Source organism: Falco naumanni, chromosome 7 (assembly GCF_017639655.2).
Source record: "Falco naumanni isolate bFalNau1 chromosome 7, bFalNau1.pat, whole genome shotgun sequence".
Lineage (NCBI taxonomy): Eukaryota > Metazoa > Chordata > Aves > Falconiformes > Falconidae > Falco > Falco naumanni.
The window spans coordinates 1,821,187-1,845,946 of record NC_054060.1 but is presented as its reverse complement, the minus strand read 5'-3'; the positions used below and the strand labels follow the sequence as shown (position 1 = coordinate 1,845,946).

Here is a 24,760-nt window from a genome sequence, read left to right as displayed (position 1 = left end):
ACAACCCTGTCTGCACCTCTTCATGTTTTTTCCAATGGGCTGAGGTGACATTCTTTGCCACAGACCTTGCCTAGGAGCACCCCACCAGGGCAGAGGACACCCAAATGAACAGTTCTTAGTGGAAGGAAGAAGAAAACCATCAACCCAGAAGAGGAACTGCAAAAAAGCAGCAAAATAAAAATAATAAAGAAAAAAAATAAAAAAGCCCTTCAAAGCCAGCTCCTCAAGGTTTGAAGGAACACAGCCTTAATTTTATCAGCTGTGAAAACCTATTAGCATCTTACTAAAGTCCATTTAAAATATTCATCTGGAGGATATTTTATGCAAAACTGCCGCTGTGTCTGGAAAGCTGCTGCAAAACATTAACAGCCACACTGAAATTCCCCCCCTGCGGCGGTCACCTCCTGGTGGGTTTAGTGCAAGTGGCAGCAGGGACAGCAGCATAACGTTAGCCAATGGAAGGGACAAGCAGTGCAAGCAGCACCTTGCCAGCTTTGGAGGGATAAATTCCAGAGCAAAGTTTGGCCTCACCGATGCTGGTTTTCCAGCCTGGTTGCATCCATGGGTCCTCCCAGCATGGTGCAGGGTGATGTGCAAACCCTGCAGCATCAAAAGGTCACAGCCCGAATCCAAGAGGGATGCACAAGCCCCTTCCTCCTCCTCCTCCTCACCAGCTTGCAGGAGATTTTAGGGGCAATTCTTGGCTTTTTCTTCCCCCTCAAGAGCACCACGGCTACTTATTCAACAAGCCCTAGCTCTGCCACCGCAGGGAATTAGAAGGCAAGAAGCTCTCTGCTGTGGCCTCTGATTAACAAAATATATTATTAGCATCCCAAAGTGAGCTTTGCCAGTGCCTATAAATACAAGCCAGCAGTGACTCAGCTAAGCTGTAGCTATTTCCCCCCTCCTCTAAATTCCCAGGTAGTTGCATCTTGGGGTGTGCATGTGTGAGCAGTCCTGGCTCCCAGGATGCTGCACAGGTCGTCATGGAAACCCAACGTTGCTGAAATCATCCCTACTCCAGGAGAATCCCGCGCTAAATGTCCCCCCAGCCTGGCCAGGGATGCCCCAAGCAGATATGGGACCAGGCTGTGGCATAAGTTGGCAGCACAGAAAGGAGAAAAATGGGGCTGGAGCTTTTTTTTTAAACTGTTCCTGGTCTTTAAAGCCACCCATGCAGAGGGAAGATTCTCTGTTGTATAAGGCTGTGCTGGGCACGCTGCCCTTGTCCGGCACCCAGCTCACATGCTAAGTCACAGCCAGGGCATATCATGCCCTTTTTTTTTTTTTTTAATTACCAAGTTTACCTGGATAAAAGCAATCAAGGGATATGACATGAAAAAGCACGTTATCACATGGATTTTCCACTGCCGGGCAGTTCTGTCTACCACTAACTAATCCTGCCATGAAACCCAGCAGATTTAATACATCTAGCCCCAAAAGCTATCAAGGAAAGTAACATTTGGGGTTTCTAACAGCCTTTCATACATCACATTAGTGGACTCACCCAGCCCCAAGGTACAAAATCCTTCCTTGTTACTGAGCTTAAAGGATTTTCATTTGCAAATTCACCATGCTAAGCAGGGCCCTGGAGCAGAGACAGCCAAAGTTTTCCAGGAAAAAAAATAATCAGCCCAAAACCCCCACAGAATGCTTGGCAACCCCCAAATTTCCATGCTTTTGTCCAAGTTTCAGAGTTGTTTGTGCCTGGAGGATGCCAGCGCCATTTCACTGCAGCATTTAAACAAGCCGCTGCACAGAAAAGGAGATTTGCATTTGGAAACTCCCTGTGATTGTGCTTTTCCGTTCCTATTGCAAAAAAGATTTAGTTTGAAAGAAATTTTGATAGAAATTTCCATTTTATCTCACCAGTGAATCACAACTGGAACACCACAGGACAGCTCAGACCCTCCTGGACCAGATGCCACAAGGACAGGAGCTGCTGGGTGGGACGGGAGCAGTAACCAACTCCATTAATATTAACATTTCTAAGTAGGCAGCAGCAGCTTCTGATCAGTGAAGTAAGGAGGAGGTGGTGGCCAAAATGGGCAGCATTTTCCCCCATCCTAAGTCCTGCCCCAGAAGCAGCCACATCCCTGCGCCCGCAGCCAGCTCTGCAGCAGCCCATTCACCGCACTGCCGCCCTCTGGGGCCAGAGGTCCCCCTGATTAATTATTTATCATTGCACACCATAAATCATGAAGAATTTGAAATGGAAACCTTCCTATGCAACATAAGCAAGGTCACCTTTCCCCTGCCAGGGCTCAGCTCTCACATTTAACACCAAGGTACCAGCCTAGCAGGAAAAGATGCTGTAATTACATCCAGCCCTTGTGATGGTCACATATAGCAGCTGGAGATGTGGTCTCCCCATCCCAGCACCACGATGATCCAAACAAACAAAGAACCAAATGGGATCTGGGCTGAAGTTATCAGGAAACATCAGGAAAGCCTTAAATCCAAGTTGTCTCAACAGGCATTGCTGTGGCTGGGCTCTGCCAGGACCGCTGGTCCCAAGGGATGTGCAGATGGCACTTGCAGACTTGGCCCTGCAAATCTAACTTTGCTTTTCCAGACCCCCTAAATCATTTGGGGTCTTCAAAGTCAACAAGGCAGCACATCCCCAATCCCACTGATTTTATCCTTCCCATTTACAGCCATCTCCCCAGCCTGGCCATGCCAGAGCATCTCTGAGCACTCGCCAGCACAACTTGGTCCCCACAGAACTACAGAAGACAGATGAGAGCCAGAGACTCGGATAAGGTCATGGACAAGGCTTTTAAAAATGTAAATGAAGCCCAAGGAGTTGGCCTAATCCTGCAGGCAGGCACTCTGCAACATGCAGAAATGAGATTAGCACAAGGTCCCCTTGGCATGGGTCAGGTCCATCTGCTTGGTATTCTCCTTGCAGAGGGTCTCCCCAAGGACAGGACCAAGCCCAGAGCTCCCAAGGACGTCTCCTGTCCCAGCACTGTACTACCCGGGTGTAATTGTCCTGGCAGGTGTCAAATGGAGGGCGGGGAAAGATGCAGTTTTGGGCCAAATCAGCATTTCATTCACAGAACATCACTGCTGATGCTGCATCCCTCCAAGGGAAAGGAAAGTGCAAGAGAAGCTGGAAAACCCTCTTCCAAAGCTTTGGGGAAAGGCTTATTTTTCCTTTCAGCATTTATTTGGGTAGGTTTCTTTTGAAAAGCAGCTGGAAAAATCTGCTTTGCTGTCGAGCTCCAGCACTGGCCCACAGCCCTTGGCTGCTGCTGGGGCTGCTCCAAGCCCAGCCTTGCTGCATCCCTGGTACCTCCCAGCCCTCCCCACCGGGCAGCCCCAGAGGAGCACAGAGCCTGCTGAGCCACACTTCTGACTGGCCTTTGTGAAAGACTGCCACTTAAAATATGGCATACCAAACTCAAACGAGACAGCCATGTACAAGCTCAGGATGGCAGAAAAAGATGCTTTAACGCTTAATCTCAGCGGGTGCTTTCCAGGGGCTCAAGTCTGAGCCCAGGCTAAGGCCCAGAATAACTTTTATTCACCCCAGTCCTTGGTGCCACCTGCCTGCTGCCCACCAGCCTCTCAATAGCTCCTGTGCTCTCCTGGAGCACTTTCAGTCCAAACACAGAAACCAAAGGGAAACTGAGGCACGGAGCATTGATGCCACCTGCCAGCTCAGCAGGAGACATCATCCAGCGGTTCTCAGCCCCATGCTCCCCAGCAGACACCTCTACCCCTCTAGCACAGCCAAAAATGTGCATTTTTAAGGCTTCCTATTTGGGGAAGCTGGCACCCCCAGCTCTGCAAGACCCCAAGCTCACTCCCCACATGAGCCCCAGCACAGATGGTGGGAGGTCTCCCTCCTGCTCATTTCCAGTGCTGTTTGCAGACAGGAGCTATCCCTGAGAAGGCTCGGCATCCCTCGCTGGGGTGATTAATAGCGGTTTTGCTAGTAAAACAAAAGGCCATTAAGAACGCTAATATTTGCTCTCCCTACTCCCTGCCTACTTCATTTCATACTTCAGTGCAAGCCCGGCGCACTTTCCCCGACAAGAAATTAATAAGGGCATGAAGCCACATTGATTTCCCCGGCTACGGGGGATCAGATACGTCTGCCTGAACCCAGAGACATCCAGATCCACTGGCTGTTAAAGCAACAATGCTCCTAGCTCCATCCATCCAAGTAACCAATAAATCCCAGAACAAGATGGAAATGATAGGGATGCCCTGTCTCCACAACCAGGTTTTCTAATATTAAAAAGAAGAGCAATGTTTCTACAGGGCTTTTAGCTGACCTAGTGATGGAGAGGATCCCACATCCATCCCCATCCCAGCTTTGCAGCAACAGGGAGCCCTTTAACATAGAAAAGCTTCATTAAAAGCACCTCCAAGCTGCCCAGAGCTCAGCCTCTACAGTTAGAAAATCAGGATAGAAACCCCAAGGGGCCAAATCCTGGGGAGAAGAGCCCTACTTTGGGGTTAATCACTGCTCACCAGTACCAGCTCCTCCACAGCTTACATGGGGACAATCCCCCCCTTGCCAAAACCCTCAGAACCAGAAGAAACCCCCTTACTCTAAAGCCCTGTAGATGGCTGCTGAGGCCGCTTAAATCCTTCTATGATGGTCCCACCCTCCCCAGGTGGGATGTAGCTGGGCTAAAAGCCCTGGGGAGGGAGGCTGAGTGCCTCAGGTTTATTTGGGCTGGGGTGGTGACTGCCTCCAGTGCTTTGTTCAAGAGCTGGATGGGTCAGTATAATGCAGGCCAACAGCCCCATGTGATAGGGTACATATTTTCCATCAGGATACACAAGTTCATTAAAATATAACCTTTTTCTCAAGGTAGGAGTAGTTTCCCGTTTTGAAAGCATCTTTGGAAAGCAGTTGTGGGTTTTCCTATGTCCCATTCCCAACAAATTGGATGGTTTTGCAGATCACACCTACGCTGTTGCTCCATTTTAATAGGCTTTTTTTCTTCCTACCCACTTAAGAGCTGCAAGTTGTCCTAAAATTGCCTGTCTTCAACACATGGCCTGAGCACTCTGGCTGAGCAAAATGAGCACTGCTCAACACCAGCAACAGTTTCTGCTCCTTATCCTCACCATGGCCAGGCTGTGATTCAAAATATCAGGATGCTCTGCTCACTGGGATCAGTAGCCACTGGGAATTTGGACCCTCCATGACATGACTTTGAGCTGGAGCAAAGTGCTGAGGGTACCAACTGCAACACCAACGCCAGGCAGAGCAGGCAGCACTGGAGCTGCCAGGCTTTACTGGCGGGCAACAGACTGAAGCCCCCCCAAAAAGCCTGTTATGGTCCATCTCACCAAAAGATCCCTAATTATCACCGAGTGAGATGATTTTGATCTCACCCCAGCCCTTGCCCTGGGTGGCTGAGACCCCAGCAGGGAAGGGAGCCCCATTCTCCCCCAGACCATGAGCTGAGCATCAAGGACCACATTTTGGAGCACCTCAGATGAATTTCCAAGTCCCATGTTTCAAATGTCCCAAGGATAAAGTCCATCCAGGAGAAGGATGTTTCATCATGAGCATCCCGTGGGCTTTCCTCTGGAAGTCACCATTTGCTGCCACCAGGAACGTGGCAGGATGGGACTTGTGGGTCCGCAGGTCAGGGAAGGGCGATGGAGATGGGGAAGAAAACAGATCTTCAGACATTGCTCTAAACAGGCTTTCTCAGGGATTATTTTCTTTCTCCTTCTCAGTTACTTACTGTATTCTCTGCAGGTTTTCTCAGGGTGGCTGGGACCCGAGGCGCTCCCAGGCTCAGCGCTGCTAACATGTATTTCTGTATTCTCACATCTCTCCTCGCTAATCTTTAGGGAAAGAGGAATTGACAAACTGGTGAAAAACTGACTGACACTCCAATCAAAATACAAAAGAAACAGAAATAAATGGCTCTGAAAAGAATCGCTATTTAATTAGAAATTAGATCTGTGCCAGTGAGTCACGGCAGGGAAGCGATACATCAGCGGGCTCGGCAGCGAAGGGCACCTGCCAGCAGCATGACAATGGGGACCGGCTCCATCCCAGGGCCGTGACGGGAGATTTCAGGGGGACGGAGGGGACTCCCCGTTGTGGGGGTCCCCTGCTAAGCCTTGCCAAGCCAAGAGCCACCCTGCAGGAGCCAGCCTGGCACGACCCTGGAAAATAAAATGCCTGTGAGCCTGAAAGCTTTGCAGAGAAATCCCCTCCCGGCAGTTTTCCTGCTGGAATGGGAAAATCCCCAGTAAATCAGATCTAACGAAAAGCATAAATAAAGATTGCAGAATGAGGGAGGGAGTGATATTAGGGAGGTGGGAATAAAACCGCTCCTCTCTCCCCATCACACTTCAGCCGTGTCTCTCCTGCCTGGAAACCCCAACCCTCCATCAGTGGGGTACCAAAGCTAGGCAGCATTTGGGGATCCCCCCCCAACTCCTCTGGGAGACCCTGAGGAAGGTGGGATGGGATAGGAGAGGATCTGGAAGGGAGGTGGGGAACACAGATCCGTCACATGGATGCTGAAAGCGGGGTGTTCCATGACCCCCCAGACCTGGGCTGTGATGCACAGGTGGGAAGCAGCATCCTTGGGGAAGCTCCTGTTGAAAACTGTCCTTCACCGAGTTCTTCATGGGGAAGAGTTCAGGCTTTGCAAAACAGCAGATAAAAACGGAAAATAGATTTTAAAAATACCAAACCACCCTGTTTCTAGTCTTCCTCCAGAAATGATGAATGCACCAGCCGCCAGGTTGCCCACCAGCAGCCAGAACATAGTGGCTTTCACAGCAGGACCCAGGCAGGACAGATGGACATCCCCCCCCCCCCCCCCCAGCCACTGTCTTGTGCCCATAGAGGGGGGGCTCGGGGCCAGGGGTGCCCCTCAGCACAGGACCAGCTGAGGATGTCCATCCAGGGCGTTGGAACATAGGTAAGCTGGAGCGAAGGGTGAGGGGTGCTGCAGGCTTGGCTTCTCGTGTGTCTCGTAAAGGCTGAGCCTTTCTGTCCCCTTTTCAGGGTAAAGCTGACTGGCACCCCTTTATTTCACACCCTCAAGACACCATCCAGAGGGTTTCAGAAAGTCATAGGAAACACGGCTGGGGCCTCTCACCTCATGATGGAAGCTTTGGACGTTCCTGCAGGGCCATTTCTGCTGCTTAGCTTCACCGTCATGGACAAGACTTTCCAAAACAGGCTTTTGGCAGTGCCGACACCCAAGGTCGGGCTCTCCAGCGCTGGCAATGGGTATTTGCGGGCATCTGCTACCAACTGGCTCAGACCAAAACTCACGGGGCTGCCGTTACCCATCACAGAGGTGGCGAGCAGGTTCTTGTGGGAGAGGGGAAGAGCAGGTCATGGATGAGGCGTGTTTCCTCCTCAGCCCACGTCTTGTCTTGGCCACTCATTTGATCCCCCACTGTAGTTTATTCAGGTCCTCCTCTGGCCAAAATAACTCAAAATCTTTCATCACCTTTCCACACCAGATCCACTGCGCGTGTTCAGAGACGAAAGCGCATCACTGGTCCAAGGTGGATTTCCCAGGAGCAGCACCTCCATCTCAGTTTTACCACCTCCACTCTTTCCCCAAATTACTGTCCTAAGCTCACTGATGATTTTCGGCTCTGCCTGCTTAATGGCAGAGGCAGAGCAGGAGCTGGCATTAACCTGCTATCAGAGGAAATCAGAGCCTGGGAGCAGAGGAGAGAGTGCCGTGGCTGTCGGGAACCCAGGTGGCCACGTTGTCCCCAGCTGAGCTTCGGGTGCAAATTATTGCATGGAGCAGGTTCCTGCTGAAAACATCCCACCAGCCATACGGTTACCCTGGAAAATATCATTGCAATAAAGCTGTGCACGGCGGGATTGCTCGCCAGTGTCTGCCACGCGCCCCGGCGCTCCTGCCATCCCCAGGATCCACCGCTGAACCCCAACCCGACTGTTCCGCGAGAAGCAGAAGAGCCCCCAAAGCATCATCTCATGACAAGCTGCTCACTTAAGGATGAGTCAGTTCAGGTCCACGCCAAGAAGTGTGTTCAGCACTTTTGAACACACCCGGTAGGAGGCAATAACTAACACGTATGCGCACACGCCGCACACGCCGCACACGCCGCCTCATCTCCTGCAGACCTGGGATTGCCACCTACCGTCACGGTTCAGCCCTGGGACAAGAATTCCTCCTTGCTCCCAGCGCTGACAGCCCCACGCTGCACCCCTGCTGCCGGCCCATTGCCTCCCCGTGTTGGGGGGCCCCCAGAGCAGCCCCCCACCACACACAAGCACGTACAGGCCGTGGCTATTGCTTTCCTACTGCCCAGGCAGGTCCTGCAGCAGGGCCCTTCGCTGAGGTGCTGCTGCTGCACCCCGGGGGCTGGTGCCTTGTGACAGATCCTGCAGGAACTGGCCCCAGATATGACCCCCAGGACCGGGAGGGGCTTCTGCGTTGGGAAGGGACCAGCCTTAATAAGGCTATTATTTTTTTGTGGGGGAGATTGGGGAAACTGAGGCAGAGACACCCCCCCAGGCAAGCCCCTCCCCCCCCGGCGCTGCCTCAGTTTCCCTCGGCGCTGCCCGCTCCCCGCTCCGCGCCGTGCGAAGGGGCTCCCGGCCCCTTTAAGCCCCCCCCGCCCGGCGGAGGCTCGGCCCCTTTCTCTGACACAGCAGCCGCCGGGGCGAGCCGAGCCGGGAGCCGCGGGGAGCGGGGAGGCTGCGGCCGGGGCCGGGGGCCGGCGCCCACCGCCGCTCCGCCCGCCCCATGGCTCTGCCCGGGGCGCCGGGCGCCCCCCGCCCCGCTCCGCCCGCCCGGCGCCCAGGGGGCGGCCGGCCCTGAGCCCGCACCGCTGCCGCCGGTCGGTCCCGGGGGCACGGGGGAGGCTGCGGGGGTGCGGGCAGCGGGGGCACCGGGGAGGAGGGAGGAGGGAGGGGGAGGAGGAGGGGGTGATGCGGGCACCGGGGAGGGAGGATGCGAGCAGCCGGGAGGGAGGGTGCGGGGAGCGGGGATGGAAGATGCGGGTACCGACATCCTCCATCCCCGGTGCCCCGGAGGATGCGGGTACCAGGGATGAAGGATGCGAGCAGCGGGGATGGAGGATGCGGGTACCGGGGATGGAAATGTAAGCATGCCAGGACCCTCCCTCCCTTTGCGCACCCCTGAGCTGAGGGGATGCGCCCCCCCCAACCCCATTCCGCCTCCACCCGTGCTGTTTGCCCCCCCACCCCCCCGCGGAAAGATGGGGGGGGCATTTGGGGGCAAGGTGGGTTTTTCCCCCTCCTGGGCCAAGGCGGGGTTGGGGCTTGAGCCCGGGAGGAGGATGGCTGTGGGAAGGCCCCTGCGGGAGGAAGAGGCTGCCTGACCCCCCCTCAAAGCAGAGGAGTCCCCCCGGGACGTGTCCCCCATCCATGGCAAGCTGTCACCTCTGGTAACGTCTCACCCCTTCCAACAGCGACCGAAGGAAAGTGGCCCCCGGACTCCTCTTGTGCCACACAAAGCCCTGAGGGAGGAGGAAGAGGAGGAGGAGGAGGGGGAGGAAGTAAGAAAAGAAGAAGGGAAAAAAAAGGACAAGGAAGAGCTTGGAGTGAAGCCAAGGGGGGTCTGGATCGTGACGGTAAGTTCCTGAGCAGCCACGGCTCCCTGGCTGTCACCTATCCACCCATCTGGCTCGGTGAGACCCCGCTGTGCCCAGTCTCCAGGTCTCAAACTGGGGCGGGGGGGGGGGGCGGGAGAGGAAAGAGGGGGTGCCAGGAACAGTGCCAGGCTCCACCCTGCCCCCCCTCAACTGGGGGGGAGCACTGTGGGGGTACCTGGGGGCTTGTCTTCATGCTGGGGTTGAGATCAAGGCAGGGCAGGAGTGGGCAGAGCTCACCCCAGCTTTCTGGCTCCAGAAGGGATGGCACTGTCACATTGCCTGTCTGTCTGTCCTTGCAGGAGGGGACTCTGGGCTCCTCAGGACACCTGTGGCCAGCTGGGAGACACCCACCCCCACCACTCAACGCTGGAGCTGGTGACCCCAGAGTGAGGGCCCGACGTGGGGGGCAGCATCACACCCTGGGGACATCCAGCCCCGTGTACCCCTCCCCAGCACTGGGGAGCAGGCAAGGCGTGACCTGCTGGATTTTATCTTCCTGGGACATCCAAGGGACTCTTCCTCCTCCTCCTCCCGCTGGCTTGACCAGGCAGCACTCGCCTCCTTCGCTCACCCCATGGCCACCCCACATCTCCCCACTGCCACTGGCTAAGCCCTCTTTGCAGCACTCCCAGCTCCGCATGCTGCATCCCAACCCTGCTCCCCGCTCCGAACCAGAGCCCCCCGACCTTGCAGGGAGGCAAGCGTGTGGCTGGGACTTTCTTGGAGGCAGGGGAACGTTAAGATGTTGAAAGCTCCCCAGCCGAGAGGGGCTGCGTGGACGCCAGGCCACCCGGCTAGAGGGGAGCAGGATGGACAGAGCTGTTGGGGCCGGGAACCGAGGCCGGTAGGGAAGGATGGACTCCCGGACCTGCCAGGACAGGCAGCCCAGTGACCACCCCAGCAGCAGCAGCAGCAATTGTAGCAGCAGCAAGAGTAATTGTGAAAGGGAAAGGATCCGGAGTCGGATGAAAATGGTGATCGGGCAACTGGAAGGCATCTTACAGGAGCTCAAGGAGGTGGCCAAGGAGCTTCGGGAGGTAGGAAAGCCCTGGGGGGCCATCGCATCCCTGCGCGGGTCGTGGTAGCTGCTGGCCCCAGAGCGGGGTGCCCTGTCCCTGTCCCTCTGCCTGGTTCCTGCCTCCACGGCCAGGCTGGAGGAGCAGAGCCAGCTCAGCACCCGCAACCCATCAGCTCCAGGAGGGACTTGGGGTGGCAGAGCCCAGCTGATATGCAATAGGATTTTCAAAAAGAAAGGGGAGAAAAACATAGACATGGTTTGCAAAATTGCTCTTGACCTTGACACCAGGGTTTGCTTGGGGTCAGGGGGACCGGCCGAGGCATCGTCCCTGTGGGTGCTGGTGGTGGGAGAAGCACCATGGGAACACACACTGGGGCTGGGGGAACTGGTGCCATGGGCACCACGCCACAGTCAGCTCTGCTCTCCTTTGGTGGGCTTGGGGCTGTTTTTCAGGCCCCTTTCAAACAAGAGGGTGGATGGAAAGGGGATGGTGGGTTCCTCTGGCATTGCAGAGAGCACCGAAAATATGGCATCAGCCTTGGGTGTGATAAGGAGGGGGGTCCACATGGTGCAGAGGGGGCCAAAGCGACTGGCTGTCCCATAGCCTGGCTGTCAGGGTCCATTACTCCTGGGAAAAAAAAAAAAAAAAAAGTATATATTTATACACACACATACAAAGTGTGGTTGGAGTTTCGTTCCAGTGCAGAGGCATGGCAGAGTTGGTTTGGTGGGGAATTTAATATCTCTGTGACTCAAGTGTTTGGGCCACACATCTCCAAGGTAGGGGGCAAGGGAACCTGGCTGGGGCTGGTAATTTAGGACATCTCTGCAGGTGGTGGGAGAAGTGATGGGTGGGAAGAGCATGGTTGCCTTGAGTGCAGTGCGGCAGCTCGCTTTTGCAATAGGGCAGGAGGGCATTTGCGTCCTCTCCGTGGCCTGAGCTGAGCATGGAGTTCTATCCAGAGCCACATGAAACCTTGTCTGCCCCCAGGAAGGGCAGAATTCAGCGGAGGTTTTGCCACGGGGCCACCATGGAGCAGCTCCGCATGGGTCAGTGACATTTGCCTGCCGAGAGTGCTGATGCAGGGGGACCAACGTCATCCTCAGTGCAGACACGGCAGTGGTCAGGGAGGTGACATCTTCTAGCCTGAAGCATCCCTTGGGATGCTGTGTCCTCCTTTGGGATGGCTCTGCTCTATCTGGGAGATTTAGGGGGGCCATCCCACCGGGAAAGCCAGCACCGGGCAGATGCCACGTCCTGCCACACTGCCCCACTGGGTTCCCGCAAGGGCTCAACCTGATGGTGGCATCCCTAGAGATTTTCCTTTCTCTCATGGCCTTGCCGGTCTTTCCTGCAGCAGAAAACAAACCTGGCCACCCAAAGCAAAAAGCGTCCCCCGATTCCTGCAACGCCAATGGGGGAGCCCAAAACCCCTCTGAAAAATCTCTGCTGGATTAAATAGTCATAATGGTAATAATCAGGAGGCAGAGCTATTTTCCGTTTAGCCCAAGATCACTTCGTGCTCCTCCAGGAGCCTAAAGAGGGCTTTAAAATGAGGATGATGGCAATTGTCCCCCTTTATTGGGCCCATGGATTTAAGGCCAGGTGGGACCACTACGAGCATCCCTTCTGCCGAGGATGTGGAGGGATAAGGAGGACTGGGATGGGGTAAATCTCTGACCATTTCACAGAGAAGGCTGGGTTGTTCTTTCCACCAAGCTTCAGGTGGCTGTACAAGGTCCCCGTCCAGGTCCAGCTCTTGAGGCCAGAAGGACCTTGAGCATCCCTGCAGCATCCTTGGTAAGCTGCCCAAGTCAAGCTCTACCAGTGTGTCTCAGAGCAGAGAAGAGGAGCAAGTGGCCTGAGGGCACAGGGGAGGGGTAAAGGGCTCCTGGCATTCCCTGGGGACGGGTTTTGGGAAGCAGGTTCAAAAGAGGAGTGATAACTTTGGAAGGTGGAAGGGCTGAGCTGGGCACAGCAGGACCCTGTGCCTTGAGGAGCAGAGGGCGGCCAGAGGACACCCATCCTCTGCCCCTCACCCTAGGGAGACCCTGCTCTTGTGCCAGGGAGGGGGTCCATGCCCCATGAGATGGTGAGACCCCCACCGTCAGCTGGGTCCTAAACTTCGACCCTTCTCAACAACTCCTACAACATACCCGTCTAACTTTGCAGCAATTAGTTGAATTTATACAAAACGGTGTAGAACTCAGTACAAGAGCAGGCTCCAGAGCTAAAATACTGCTCCAACCGGGCTAAACTAGGCTCCAGAGACTCCAAAGAAAGAGAGGTCCAGTTTTCCCCAAACCAGGCACGTTGGGTGTTAGAGGCTTTGCAAATTCAACTCCTTGTCCTCTGGACCCCTCAGAGCAAGCTCGATGGGAGCACGTTATGCATAACTGTCTTTCGAACCCACCCGGAAAAGAATGTAGCAGACACCAGGCTGGCAAATCGTAAGCTTTAGGATATCGGTGAAAGAGAAGTAAAAAAAATAATCCCTTGTGGCAGTCTGCCTTGCACGTGGTGGTGCTTCTCCTTGGCTGGAAGTGCGGGCTGGGACATGGGGACAAGGCTGGCTCAGGCAGCCCTAGGCAGGGACTGATGGCCCCGAGCTTAGGTGGGATCATGGGTGGGGGTACGAGGTGGGGCTGCTTGGGGCCAGCGATGCCCTTCAGTGCCACCAGGGCCCTGGCACTTGTCATGTTGGTGTATTCTCCAGTGGAGCCACCACGGGGGCTTTGGAAATGTCCATCCCTGCGGCCGTCTCCTCTGCTTGGGGCTTTGCCAGTGGGTTGCGGCATGAGGTTGGATGTGCTCAGGGAGGACAGTGGTGGGCCCGATCCTGCTGTGCCAGACACACCCATGGAGCTGGAAGACCTTCACAGGATAATGCTGGAGGGCACTGGGTGATGCTGGACCTGCTCCTTCCAGGTTCTGCTTGCAAGAGGAGCTGGGTACTGGGACTTTACAGGTCGGAAAGAAGGAGACAGGTTATAACCACCCTGACAAAAATAACCCCCAAAGCCATCAAAATCCCTGTGCAGGCACAAGGGCTTTCACCCAGGGATCATTCCTGCTCCAAAACCGGTCACCAGCTCCAAGCACAGCCGGCTCTAGCTCACATAAGGCTTTTCTCTCCAGTTGTCCCTGCTCCAGCAGAGATTTTGAGTCCCTGACTCAGCCGGGATTGCAGGATGCTCAGGGGGGTGGTTTCAGTGGGGGACCCCAGGGCATTCCAGCTCTGCTGGCCCATCCCTGGGGATGTGACATGGGAGCAGACCCTGGTTCAGGCTCCATCCCCGGCTCCCTGGAGCAGTTCCCACCTGAAGGCTGTCATTCCAGATGTCCGTTTGATTCAGGATGCTGTTTTACCAGTTTCTCTGCTCCCACTCTCCCTCCCTCCCTCTTTCCCTTTTGTGTATATAATTATTCCCCAGCACTCCAAGACAGGGCTGTATTATGTGAGGGGAAAATGATTATTAAAATCTTTGATTGAAATCACACACTGGAAGTAGAAATCAGGCAGGAGGTAGGCAGGGAAGGCGCTTCCGCCGAGCGCTTGCCACGCTGCCTGCCCTCCCACGCGCCTCCTGCCAACCCTGCCCTCTTCCCAGGGATAAGGATAATGCCACAGGGAAGAAAATACCCCAGGAGATCTTGGCCATCTCACTGCAAGGCTGAGCTCCTTCCCAACCTTGTGTGGGATTAGTGCTGGGGGTCAGAAACCATCCATGGGTTATATTCGGAGGTGGGAAATAAACACAAGTATCTGTGCAAGTGTCCCTATGTGCAAACCCTCCAAAATCCCACGGGAAGGGTCCTATCACCCCTGCATTTCCTGACATGGGAGCAGTGGGGTCCCACCACCAAGGGAAGCGGCACCGAGGGGTCCCCTCCAAGCCTTTGGCAGGAATAACATCCTCCCTGCAATCCTTTATGATTATAAATACCTTAATAATGTTGTAATCAATAGGTGATTAGCTGGGAACGCTTGGGAAAGTTCACGGCGAGAAGGCAGCTTATTATTCTAATAATAACATGTTTTAGAGATCTGCGCGATGATTTTGAACTATTTAGCAGCTGATGATCTAGCAAATGATCCCGAGATCCACGGCACGCTCATTTATAAGCATCAGCTCAGGGAAGAGAGGCCCCTGTAACCCAGCTTCACTTTGCAAGCTCTAATTAATCATTTATTCCTTATTAAATATTTACTCACCTTGCCTGTGCTGGGAAATGGTTTGGGAGATGCAGGAAGGTCCCTGCTCCCGGAGTGTTTGGCTGTGGGGTCGTGGGGTGGCTCTTTTCCCCCATGGAGGGAGGAACTGATGTTCAAGGAAATGGTGTCAAATGCCTTCGGGATGATTTGATGCTTTGGGAATAGGGTTGGGGATTTTTTGCATGGGCTACATGGTCCCGTTGCACATCCCCTCCGCGCATGAGCTGGTAGCAAAGCTCAGCGCAGGGCCAGGCGGGTCGGATCCAGCAGCTGCCTAACATGGGAAAATCCCTGGACCCCAACGTGTGCTGCTGCAGGTGCGCAGCGGCGCGCTGGGGATCCGGCCAGCAGCTGAGGGAATGTGGGGTCTGGGGAGGATGCACGAAAATCCTCCCTCTTCTCCCAACCCGGCTGGGGATGAGATGTTTGGCTCTGGGTGGAGAAAACAGTTGCATCTTGCAGGAGGGCAGCTGAGGGGACACACACCGGTTTCCCCCCAACATTGAAGCAAAGACAACCCTAGGCAGCGCAGTGCCCCATCCCCCGGCTTTGATCTTCCCCCCCTCGGCCCCCCCTTCACCCAACAGTACCTGCCCCGAGCGCCGATCCGCTTCGCCCATCTGCTTCAAAGGCCGCGCTGGGATGAAGGGGCTGTTAGATTGCACCACTTTGATCCCAGCATCTTCCAGCTCCTTCCCCAGCCTCGGGAATATGCATTACCAATTACTGGCCACGAAGCCTTTGATGTCCCCTCTCATCCTCCCTCCTCATCCTTCGCCTCTCCAGCATCTTCTCGAGCTTCCAGGAGGTTTCACTCCTCGATAGGAAACAGCATGGCCAAAATGTGGAACCTGGAGCCACCGATCCCAACCCGGAGCCAGGGATCTCGGTGCTTCATTTGCAGCCAATAACCAAAAATCTCATTAAAAACCAACGATGTTCCAGATGTTCAACATCTGCCTTAGCTGGGGAGGTAAACATCTAATTTGGGGCACCCAGGCTTTTATCTGAAAAGCTTCTGGCTGCCAGCAAACTCCACGGGTGCGGGTGACCATCTGCGGAGCGAGGGGAGCACCCAGCACTCCCAGCTGGGCTGAATGGTGGGAGCTGGTTTTTCAGGTGGGGGTGAACTGGTCAGTACCGTGGTTTAGCACATCCTTGCTCAGTGCCCATGTGGATGTGGGCCCATCCCACTGCATCACTTCAGTTCATCCACTGGCTGCTCAAAGCTCATCCCTTCAGGCAAGAGCTGAGAACCCTTGGCCACCCAGCACTTGCTTTCAGGGCACTTGGGCACAGCAGGATGAGGCCCCTCAGTGACACCACACATGAGGTCAAGGGGAATTATTTTTGCTCCCTGTTTCCCTGCTGCCAGGTATTCCTGGTTTGAGCAGTGATGCTCTGCTGTCACCAAAAAGGTGGCTCTGCGCACCAGGGTCAGACCTAAAGGTGAGGGAGGATGGGGACACGTCCTCTCTTGGTCACCCCTGTGGCACCTCCAGCACATGCTGAGGACACCCCAACCCTCCTCACCTGCTTATAGAGGGACAGAGCCATCCCTAGTTCACGGGAGTGATGATGGCAGCATCACCCCACACCACCCGATCCCAGGTCTGGTCCATCCCTCCCACTCTTACCCCGGCTCCCTCTGCCAGCAGTGATGGCCTCAGCTAAAAAAAGCTTTGACAACCTGCCTCGGGAAGGAAAAAAGTCCAAATCCTACTTTACATTGAAATCCTCAGCGGGTACCAAATGTCACATAAGTATTTAACACCCCATCACCCCCCCCCACCCCCCACCCCGCACCACCACCACCCGTTTAAAATAGAAAGCATTCCTAAAAATAGCCCGGAGCGAGCCACCGCTGATGTGACACTAATCCCCATGTGCTGCGATGGGGACGAGGACCGGGATGGGGATGTGCCTCCTGCTGGCACCAAGCAAGCCCAAACTGCAGCAGGTCCCTTTAATGAGGATGAGGGAGAGGAAGAGCAGGGACCCTGGGTGACAGAGACCCAACTTGAAGGCCAGGGAAATGCTGGCCCTGAACCCTGTGCTGTAATCACTGAGCCTTTGTGAAAACAGAGGTGATCTCATTTTAGCTGAGGGTTTCAGCAGAATCATTTGCTGCCTTATTAAAAAATAATAATAGCCGGGTGTTTCCCAAAGACAGCTCTTTTCCTACCCTTTCTCCTAATTCTTTCTTGTCACTGAGAAAGAAGAGCTCACATCTTATTTTTTCCTCTTTTCCTTGAGTTCCGCCCTTTCTCCCCAGCCAAAAAAGAAAAAAAAAAAAAGGAAAAGTGGGGGGGAGGGGGTGTCTGGTGGTGCATTAGGAGCAGACGAAAGCATTTCTTCTAATTTCAAGACTTTCTCACGGATGCTGATGCAGATGCTCCCAGCTCACCTTCCGCACCCTTCAAAGCCAAAGCTCAAAGGATGGATGGGTCCCTGCCCACCCTCCCTGGAGGCCTCACGTGGGCAGAGAAGCAGGAGCAATAAGCAGGAGATCATGGGCGAGGAGCTTAGGCAAAGCCCGTTGCCTTCTGCTGTCTGAGGTGAGAAGCGCCCAGCTCACCATCCCTGGCACTCCTCTGGGGACCCAAAGTCCCTCCAGGAGACAGGGACACAACGTAGGCACAAGGTCTACCCTGCAAGCAGGACCAGAGCTGGGCTTCAAGGGGTCCATCCAGAGACGAACAGCCCAGGGGGCCACCGCATGGAGCTGGGGACACGCTGTCAGGCAGCACAACTCAGAAAGCAGCTTGCAGCTCAGGACTGAGCTGATATGGGCTCCTGGGCCATGGGTGGGGTGGGGGTCCCAGGTGGGGCTGATCAGGGCTGTTAAGCTGTATTAGTGTCCATCCCTGTCTGCTCAGGTCTGATGGTGGGAGCACTCGTTTCTCATTCAGCTCTTTTTCTCTGGAAAGTTGTTTTTTGTAGTTAATGTGTCCAACATGCTCCTGGGCAGCAATCCCCAGCCCTTCCACCTGCATTTTCCTGGTGACACGATCTGGTCCCATCTCAGAAAGGGTCTCCTCATTCACAGGTGTCCCTGGTTGCTCTGCTCCATGTTTGCATTGGGCAGCAAGCGTGCACATCCAACCCCACCACCCTCACCCAAATCCCATCAGACCCCTGTGCCCCTTGGAGTTGTGCCCCCATGGAGGTGACACTATTTTGTCCTCCAGAGTTGCCCGTCCTGATTGTCCCCAAGTTGTCACACAGCATTTGGTGGCCCAAGAAATGGTCCTGTCTGCAGCCAGAGCCTGGAGATGTCCCACAGGGATCTGCAGCTGATTTAAAAGGGAGGGTGCTGAGTGCCTGTGGCTGGAACCCCCTCAACAAGCAAGTGGGGGTTGGGGTCCCTCATCCTTGGTGTTGTCTCCTCAGGAGCTTGGCAGGAGAGCTGGATGGGCAGGTTTGTCAAAGAAGTGAAATTTGGAGCTTGGATATGGGAATTTTATTAAAATTAGGACAGCAGAATGTAACAGAGCAACTTTGGCTGCTGGCAGCATAATCATCCCCGCGGGCTCCTGGTTTCAGATGCCCAGACACACTAAATTACCCTTAACTCTGCCCACGCGTCCTCACCCACAAGGGCTTTGTGAGGAGCCTGCTCTGCTGAGCTCTAGTTTATGGTGCCTTTAGTCATTTATAGCGGTGACCCACACCTCTGCACACCAGCATCCAGCAAAGGGATGCAGAGACCAAGGGCAACCCAGCACCGTGACAGCAGCTTTGAAGTGCCCCCCCTCGGTCACCCCATAAGGATGGGATGAGGTGTCCGGGCCTGAGGACTCAGTTTCCCCCAACAAAATGGAACTCAAAAAAATGGAGTTCTAGAATAACAGCAGCATAAAAATGACAGAGAAGTGCCGTGCTTAATTATGCTCGGTGGCTGAGGAGGTCCAGCACCCGTTGATGACCCGTGGGACTGGTGGAGATATGGCAGGTCTGTCCACTGTCATGAGGAGAAGGGAAGGAAACATGTCTGGCAGGATGTTGCCCATTGATTTTTCTTCCCTCCCTCGTTTTGGGAAATTTGTGGCCGATTTCCACGAGGAAAGGACATGTGGAAGAGCAGTGGAAGGAAAAACAGGTAGAAAATGGCAATAATGAAAAATAACTAGGAAAAACCATTTATGCATGGAAAAACCACCTGGAAAAAAAACAAGCAAAGGGGAGATTTTTGCTCTCAAATGCTCTGTGTGCAGGATGCGGGGGCCAGGGGGAGGTGGAAAGGACACAGCCCCGGGGTGCCACAGGCACCCATGCCCACAGATGCCCATGTTGAGGGCGGGGGGGGAGGGGCACAAAATGCATCAGTTGGGTGTACAAACAGGTACAAGGGGTATTGAGGGGTTCCCCATAGCCCCCCCCCCCGCCCCGTGTCTGCCGCTGCCCACCTCCTGCTTGGCAGCACTGGGGCCGGTCAGGCCCTCTGCCAGCTCCCCCAGAGAGGGGGGGAGGCAAGCCAGCAACCCTGCCAAAAATACACACTTCCAACTGCTGCCGAGTTGAATTTTTGCATCGTGCTCTGCCTCCCACATAAAATAAAGCCACACACACCCCCGCACACGTATATACACGCAGAAACATCAGCCAAGAAATACCACAGGGAAACAGTGATGACACCAGCTGGATGCCACAGCCATGGGTGCTTGGGTGGGATTGGGGTACCCTGGGCAGGATTAGTGCTGTGCTTGGTGCTGGGCAGCTGTTTTGCTGGATGGGATTAAAGACTTGAAGGTGGGTGATGAGCCTCTTGGATCTGAAACCTCAGCAAGGTCATTAGAAGTAGACCATGGTCCATGGGAGCCATAGGAGGAAGGAGACCCTTCCTCCCTTCCTTCCACCCCTGCCAGTGGCTTGAACATCAGCTAGGACATTACATTTCTTATTTTTAACTTTTTTAAGGGCTTGTTTTATTCATGCTCCATGTGGTGTCCATCCCCTGCAGTGTGCCGGGGCCATGACCCTGTCCCCAAGCCACCCCGGGTCTTGACATACTCAACACTTTGGAGGAGACGAAGGATTGGGGACCAAGCCCATCAGCATCCCAGTCAGGGCAAAGATGTCCCCACAGACCCTGCACCTGCTTGTGTAGTTTGTCCCATGACCACGGGACATTTTCCACCCCCTGCCTCAGTTTACCCACCTGTGGAGCTGCCTTTTCCAGGGGGAGGAGGTGGCAGTTGATGGTGGGTCCCCATGGCCAAGTGCAAGGGACCAAAGGACACCACGTGCATGGGGATTTGGGGTGGCATTCATGGTCCCAGGGGACAAGGCAGACCCCAGGGCCACCCTGGGGAAGGCCCATCCTGCTGCATCGAGCACCCAGGGGCACCCAAGGCTTCACCACCTGCTTGGGACCCGTGGGTGCCGTGTCGCCGGGTGGGCTTTGGTCCCTGCCAAGGGGCTGCCAGAGCAGTTCCGTTGAGCCGAGCCTGCCCAGCTCATCACACCGGTAGTGCCGGGGGAAGTGGCAGTTATTTAGGGATGTGGTGTTATTGCGGAGCAAAAGCAGGAGAGCCCTGCCCAGCAGCTCCTCTGCCCGTCCGTCCATCCGTCTGCCCGCAGGTGGTGAGCCAGATCGACCGGCTGACCTCCGACTTCGAGTTCGAGCTGGAGCCCGACGACTGGACAACGGCAACGGCCAGCAGCACCTCCAGCAGCGAGAAGGGGGGGGGCACCTTCGAGCTGGGACCCCTCGATTTCACCACCTCTGACATCCTCTCCGACAGCTGGGAATTCTGCTCCTTCCTGGATGCTTCCACCCCCTCCGACCCAGGCGATGGTCCCGAGCCCCACCGGCCGCAGCCGCAGCCCCCGCCAGCTCGCCAGCTGGATTACCGGCTGATGAACGGGGGGATCCCCATCACCAACGGTCCCCGGGGAGGAGGGACCCCGGATTCATCCAGCGAGGAAGCCTTCAGCGCGCCGGCCAGCCAGAAGGTCTCACATCACCGGCCGGCTGGCACGCGGGAACGGGTCCGGTTCAGCGACAAGGTGCTTTACCACGCTCTGTGCTGCGATGACGACCGGGACGGTGACAGCACGGCGTCCCCCGGGGATGATGGCCCTGAGGAGCCCGGCCGTAAGGTGCTGGCGGGGCCACCCTCAAAGCATCCTTCCATGAGCGGCGGTGGGGGGGGCGGGGGTGGACCCCCGGCACGGCGGCTGATGAGGAACAGCAGCACCCAGACCGTAGCCGATAAAAGCACCCAGACGGTGCTGCCTTATATCCCGGCCAAGCAGAAAATTAAAAATAAAAACTGATGCTGGCTCCGCCACACGGATTTGGGGAGGGTGGGTGGATGGGGGGATTCCTGGGGAGGGACAGAAAAGAAAATATATAAATATATATAAATATATATTTAAATAAATCAATACTATTAATAAAATCAACATGAAAAGGTGGCAAAGAAGACAAATGTCCCAACTACCTACCCGTCATTTTTGAGGCTCAGGGAATTTTAAACTGTTGTGTTTTTTTTTTTTTTTTTTTTTGTGGACAGACGCTTCAGATCAATAAACCGTCCATCATGGAGAAATAATAATAACATATATATATTATATGTATATATGTACCAATAGAGGGAAGCCTATATGAAGGGGAGAACCAGTGCCTCTGAGGTTGTGGCTGGGAGATGGATGGGGACGTGGGGATGCTGGAGAGGGGAGGTGGCTGGACCAGACAGGACAAATGTCCCTCCCTGGGACATTTGATTCCTGTTTGGCTTAAAAAGATCTGGTGTGATCTGCTTTGTCATATCTGATGTCTGAGTGGAGCGGGGATGTCACCAGGATTGTCACTCCCTTGGCCAGCATGTGGCCCCTGAGGGCTGGAGAGGGGTTTGGAGGGAGCCAAAGCACACCAGTGCCAAGGAGCTGGGGTGGGGACCTGCTCCCACCCCCCAGTTTCCAACCTTTATACCAGGTCCAGGGGAAACATTATTGACCTCCAAGTCTTGCAATCACCTTAAAATGATGCAGGAAATGTCTCCAGCTTTTCTGTAGGTACCCACATCTGGTTTTGCGTTTCAAAAGCCTCAGCCCCGATTTGGGTGTAAAAAAAAGATGGATTTGCTCTAAAAAATTAAGGAATCTGGACCTCCAAATCCACCCTTGGCATTTTTGCAGCTTCCAGGTTTTGCCAAAGCCTCCAGCATCCAAAGGGGTTGGTGCAGCACCTGGTCCTGGAGGCAAACACCCCCGTGTCCTCCCCATCGGCTTTTCTTCCCACAGAGATGCATTTGCACCGCCAGCCCCCAAGCATCCCTGGCATGACAGTGTGTTTTTCCAAGCCTGGCAGCCAAACAACACCGCCTTGACTCCTTTATTTTCAATCCAGGTCAGAGATGCTCTGTTTCAAGCCTTTTCCCAGAGTCACCCTGAGTGCCTGCCTGGAGGCAGGACCCTTGCTGCCTCCCAGCATCACTACCATGGGCAAGGGATGCTCATGAAAAACGCCCACCAAAGAAGAAGTGGCAGTGATCAAAACACTCTGAATCCAACCCAAATCATAGTAGGAGAAAAGTCTTTCACCCAAATCATGGGTGAATTACCTTTTTTTTTTTTTTTTAGTTTTTAGGACCCAAGGGACATGGCATCACCTGGGTGATCAGCGTAGGATTCCACCATGTGCAGAGCCTGGGAGGGTTCAGTGCTTCTGATCCAGAGAGCATCCACCCGGGTCCCCACTGCGATAACCCAGCTCTGGACAAAGCTGGGAGAAGGAAGAGCTCTGCAGAAGGGACTATGGGGAGGGAAGATGGTGTTGATGATGCTGATGCATCATCTTCCTCCGCATCTCTCCCTACCCCAAGGCTGGGACCCCAAGGGGAGCACCAACCCCTGGTTTTTCACAAGGGATGGGATGTCCCCATCCCACATCCCAAAGAGGGGGCGGCCAGACTCACCCAGCATCAGCACTGAGGGATGTGGGATGGGACAACTCCTCTCCACTCCCTCCATTACCCTGCATGTCAACAGCTGGTTATTATTTATTTTTATGAGCTTTTTACAGCCTGGCCCCATTGTAAAAGCATGATTAATAGATGTAGCTTTGTTCCTTAATAACTCCTCCCAAAGGATGCCAGGAAGAGCACAAAGCAAAAATTCAGAGCAGCGGGAGCTGCATGAGGAGATGCTTTTCAGCTGATCCGGATTTGGGGCACCTGCAATGCCTGCAGCCCCAGAATGAACTGCAAAAGCAGCCAGAGGGAAAACTGAGGCACGGCTTGGGGATGCAAAGCTCCGGCTCCTGCACAGCTCAGGGCAAAGCCGCTCACCTTGGGGCCAGGGATTTAAAGCCAACTGCTGTAGCCAGGGCCATACGGACAAGGGGTAATAGCTTCTTTCCTCACGTTTCTATTAAGAATGAGTTTACAGCCGTCGAGCTTTATTTCCTACTCTCCGATAAATCCAAGTGGCGGCAGCAGTAAGCACTGTGTGAACCTTGCGGGCCCACGGATAGAAAACCTCCATAAACCAGGGGTAAACACAGATGGGGGCAGTTCCTCCACTCCCCTCTGCTCAGGGTAAGGGGTAATAAACCCCAGCACTGATATATGGAGAACCACGGATGCTGCCCTTGCTGCTCCTCCGCACACCCAGAGGGGTTTTGCTATTATTATTTAGGGGGAAAATCTACTGGTTTGTTTTTTTTTTAGTGTAAAATTCAAGAGGATGGGAATAATTATTGACACAAATACGGAGAAACCCTTCATACTAGTAAAAGCGGCTTTGTTACATCAGTAACAAAGTTATTAATTATGTTATTAATTGTACCACCAACGGAATTATTAATGATGTTGAATTAATGGATTTTGTTCTTGCAGGGACAAGATCCAGCTCATCAGGGTTAGCCCACGGCTGCGGGGAGGGTAATGGGGAATAGAGCTGGAGCTGGCCTGGGAAAGCACCTCATCTTTCTCTTGACATTATGTAGTGAAAAATTAACAAGGCTTTCCCCCACAGCATCCCAGCAATGTCCCTGTCCTCCCCCCCCCAAACCCCTCTCTGGACCCCAAAACCGGTTTAGCAACACCTGGAATGGCAACCAGAGAGCCACCGGAGCTGGCAGAGGGCTTGTGTTTCCTCCAAGAAGCAATAAAGAAACCATCAGCAAATAAAAAGAGGACACAGCCCTGCCAGCAGCCCAGAACGGCTGGTACCTCTGCCACGCACCCTGCTGATCTTTGGCTGGGAAGGATGCTCAGCGGCTGCTCCGGCCGGGGCCAGGGTTGGTGAGGTTTAAAGCAGAATTTTGACTTCACATTCGAATCCTCCAGCTCTTACCTTCCCCACAGCTCCTGTTTGAGTTGACCTGAATTACAAGAGGCTCTGCTGGGGTTTGTGTTTTGAAGAAACTCCTCCGAGCTCACCCAATCCCTCTGGCTCACTAAAATCCAGCTGGGAAGTTTCCCCCCAGATGAAGACATCTTGCTACATCTTGCTTCATCGAGGGCTGAAAATAGACCCCGAGTGCCTGGAGACTTCACTTCTGAGCTCGCTGACATGAAAGGCAGCCATCAAAGTGGGTAACGGGATATTATCCAGCCTAAGGAAAAGCTCTGGCTCGAGGTCGGGCTTTGGGAAGACCAGTTCTGCAGGGGATGGGATGTGCTCAGGAGCCCAAACTGCACCTGCAGGTCGCTGTGCCCCCCCCCCAGCTGCCCCAGGAAGCCAAAATCCATGTCCCCATACACAGATGCATCTTCTTTGCTCAAATCTATTACAATCTGCTCCCAGAGGACTGCGGCAACCTCTCCCCCCGCAGAGATGGGCTTTATTTCACATAGCCCTGGCTCAGACCAGGCTACAACCAGCCCCCTTGTAGCTCATCAGCCAGTAAAAGCATCCCTGGGCTTTGGTTGCCCCCCCCTCGCCCCCCACACTGCTTGGGGCTGGT

General features: G+C 54.5%; 1 protein-coding gene across 2 annotated transcripts; it reads left to right on the top strand.

The window, feature by feature from the left end:
* Positions 1 to 8,747: 8,747 nt before the first annotated feature.
* Positions 8,748 to 21,274, top strand: INSYN1 (inhibitory synaptic factor 1). Of its 2 annotated transcripts, none has more exons than XM_040600003.1 (4): positions 8,748 to 8,829; positions 9,424 to 9,585; positions 9,906 to 10,643; positions 20,425 to 21,274. In XM_040600003.1, exons 3-4 carry the CDS (start codon positions 10,461 to 10,463, stop codon positions 21,121 to 21,123), a joined length of 882 nt encoding a protein of 293 aa, XP_040455937.1. In that variant the 5' UTR covers positions 8,748 to 8,829; positions 9,424 to 9,585; positions 9,906 to 10,460; the 3' UTR covers positions 21,124 to 21,274. The 2 variants fall into 2 exon arrangements, with proteins under 2 accessions (XP_040455937.1, XP_040455936.1); XM_040600002.1 differs by lacking the exon at positions 8,748 to 8,829 and adding an exon at positions 8,966 to 9,093.
* Positions 21,275 to 24,760: the final 3,486 nt, after the last annotated feature.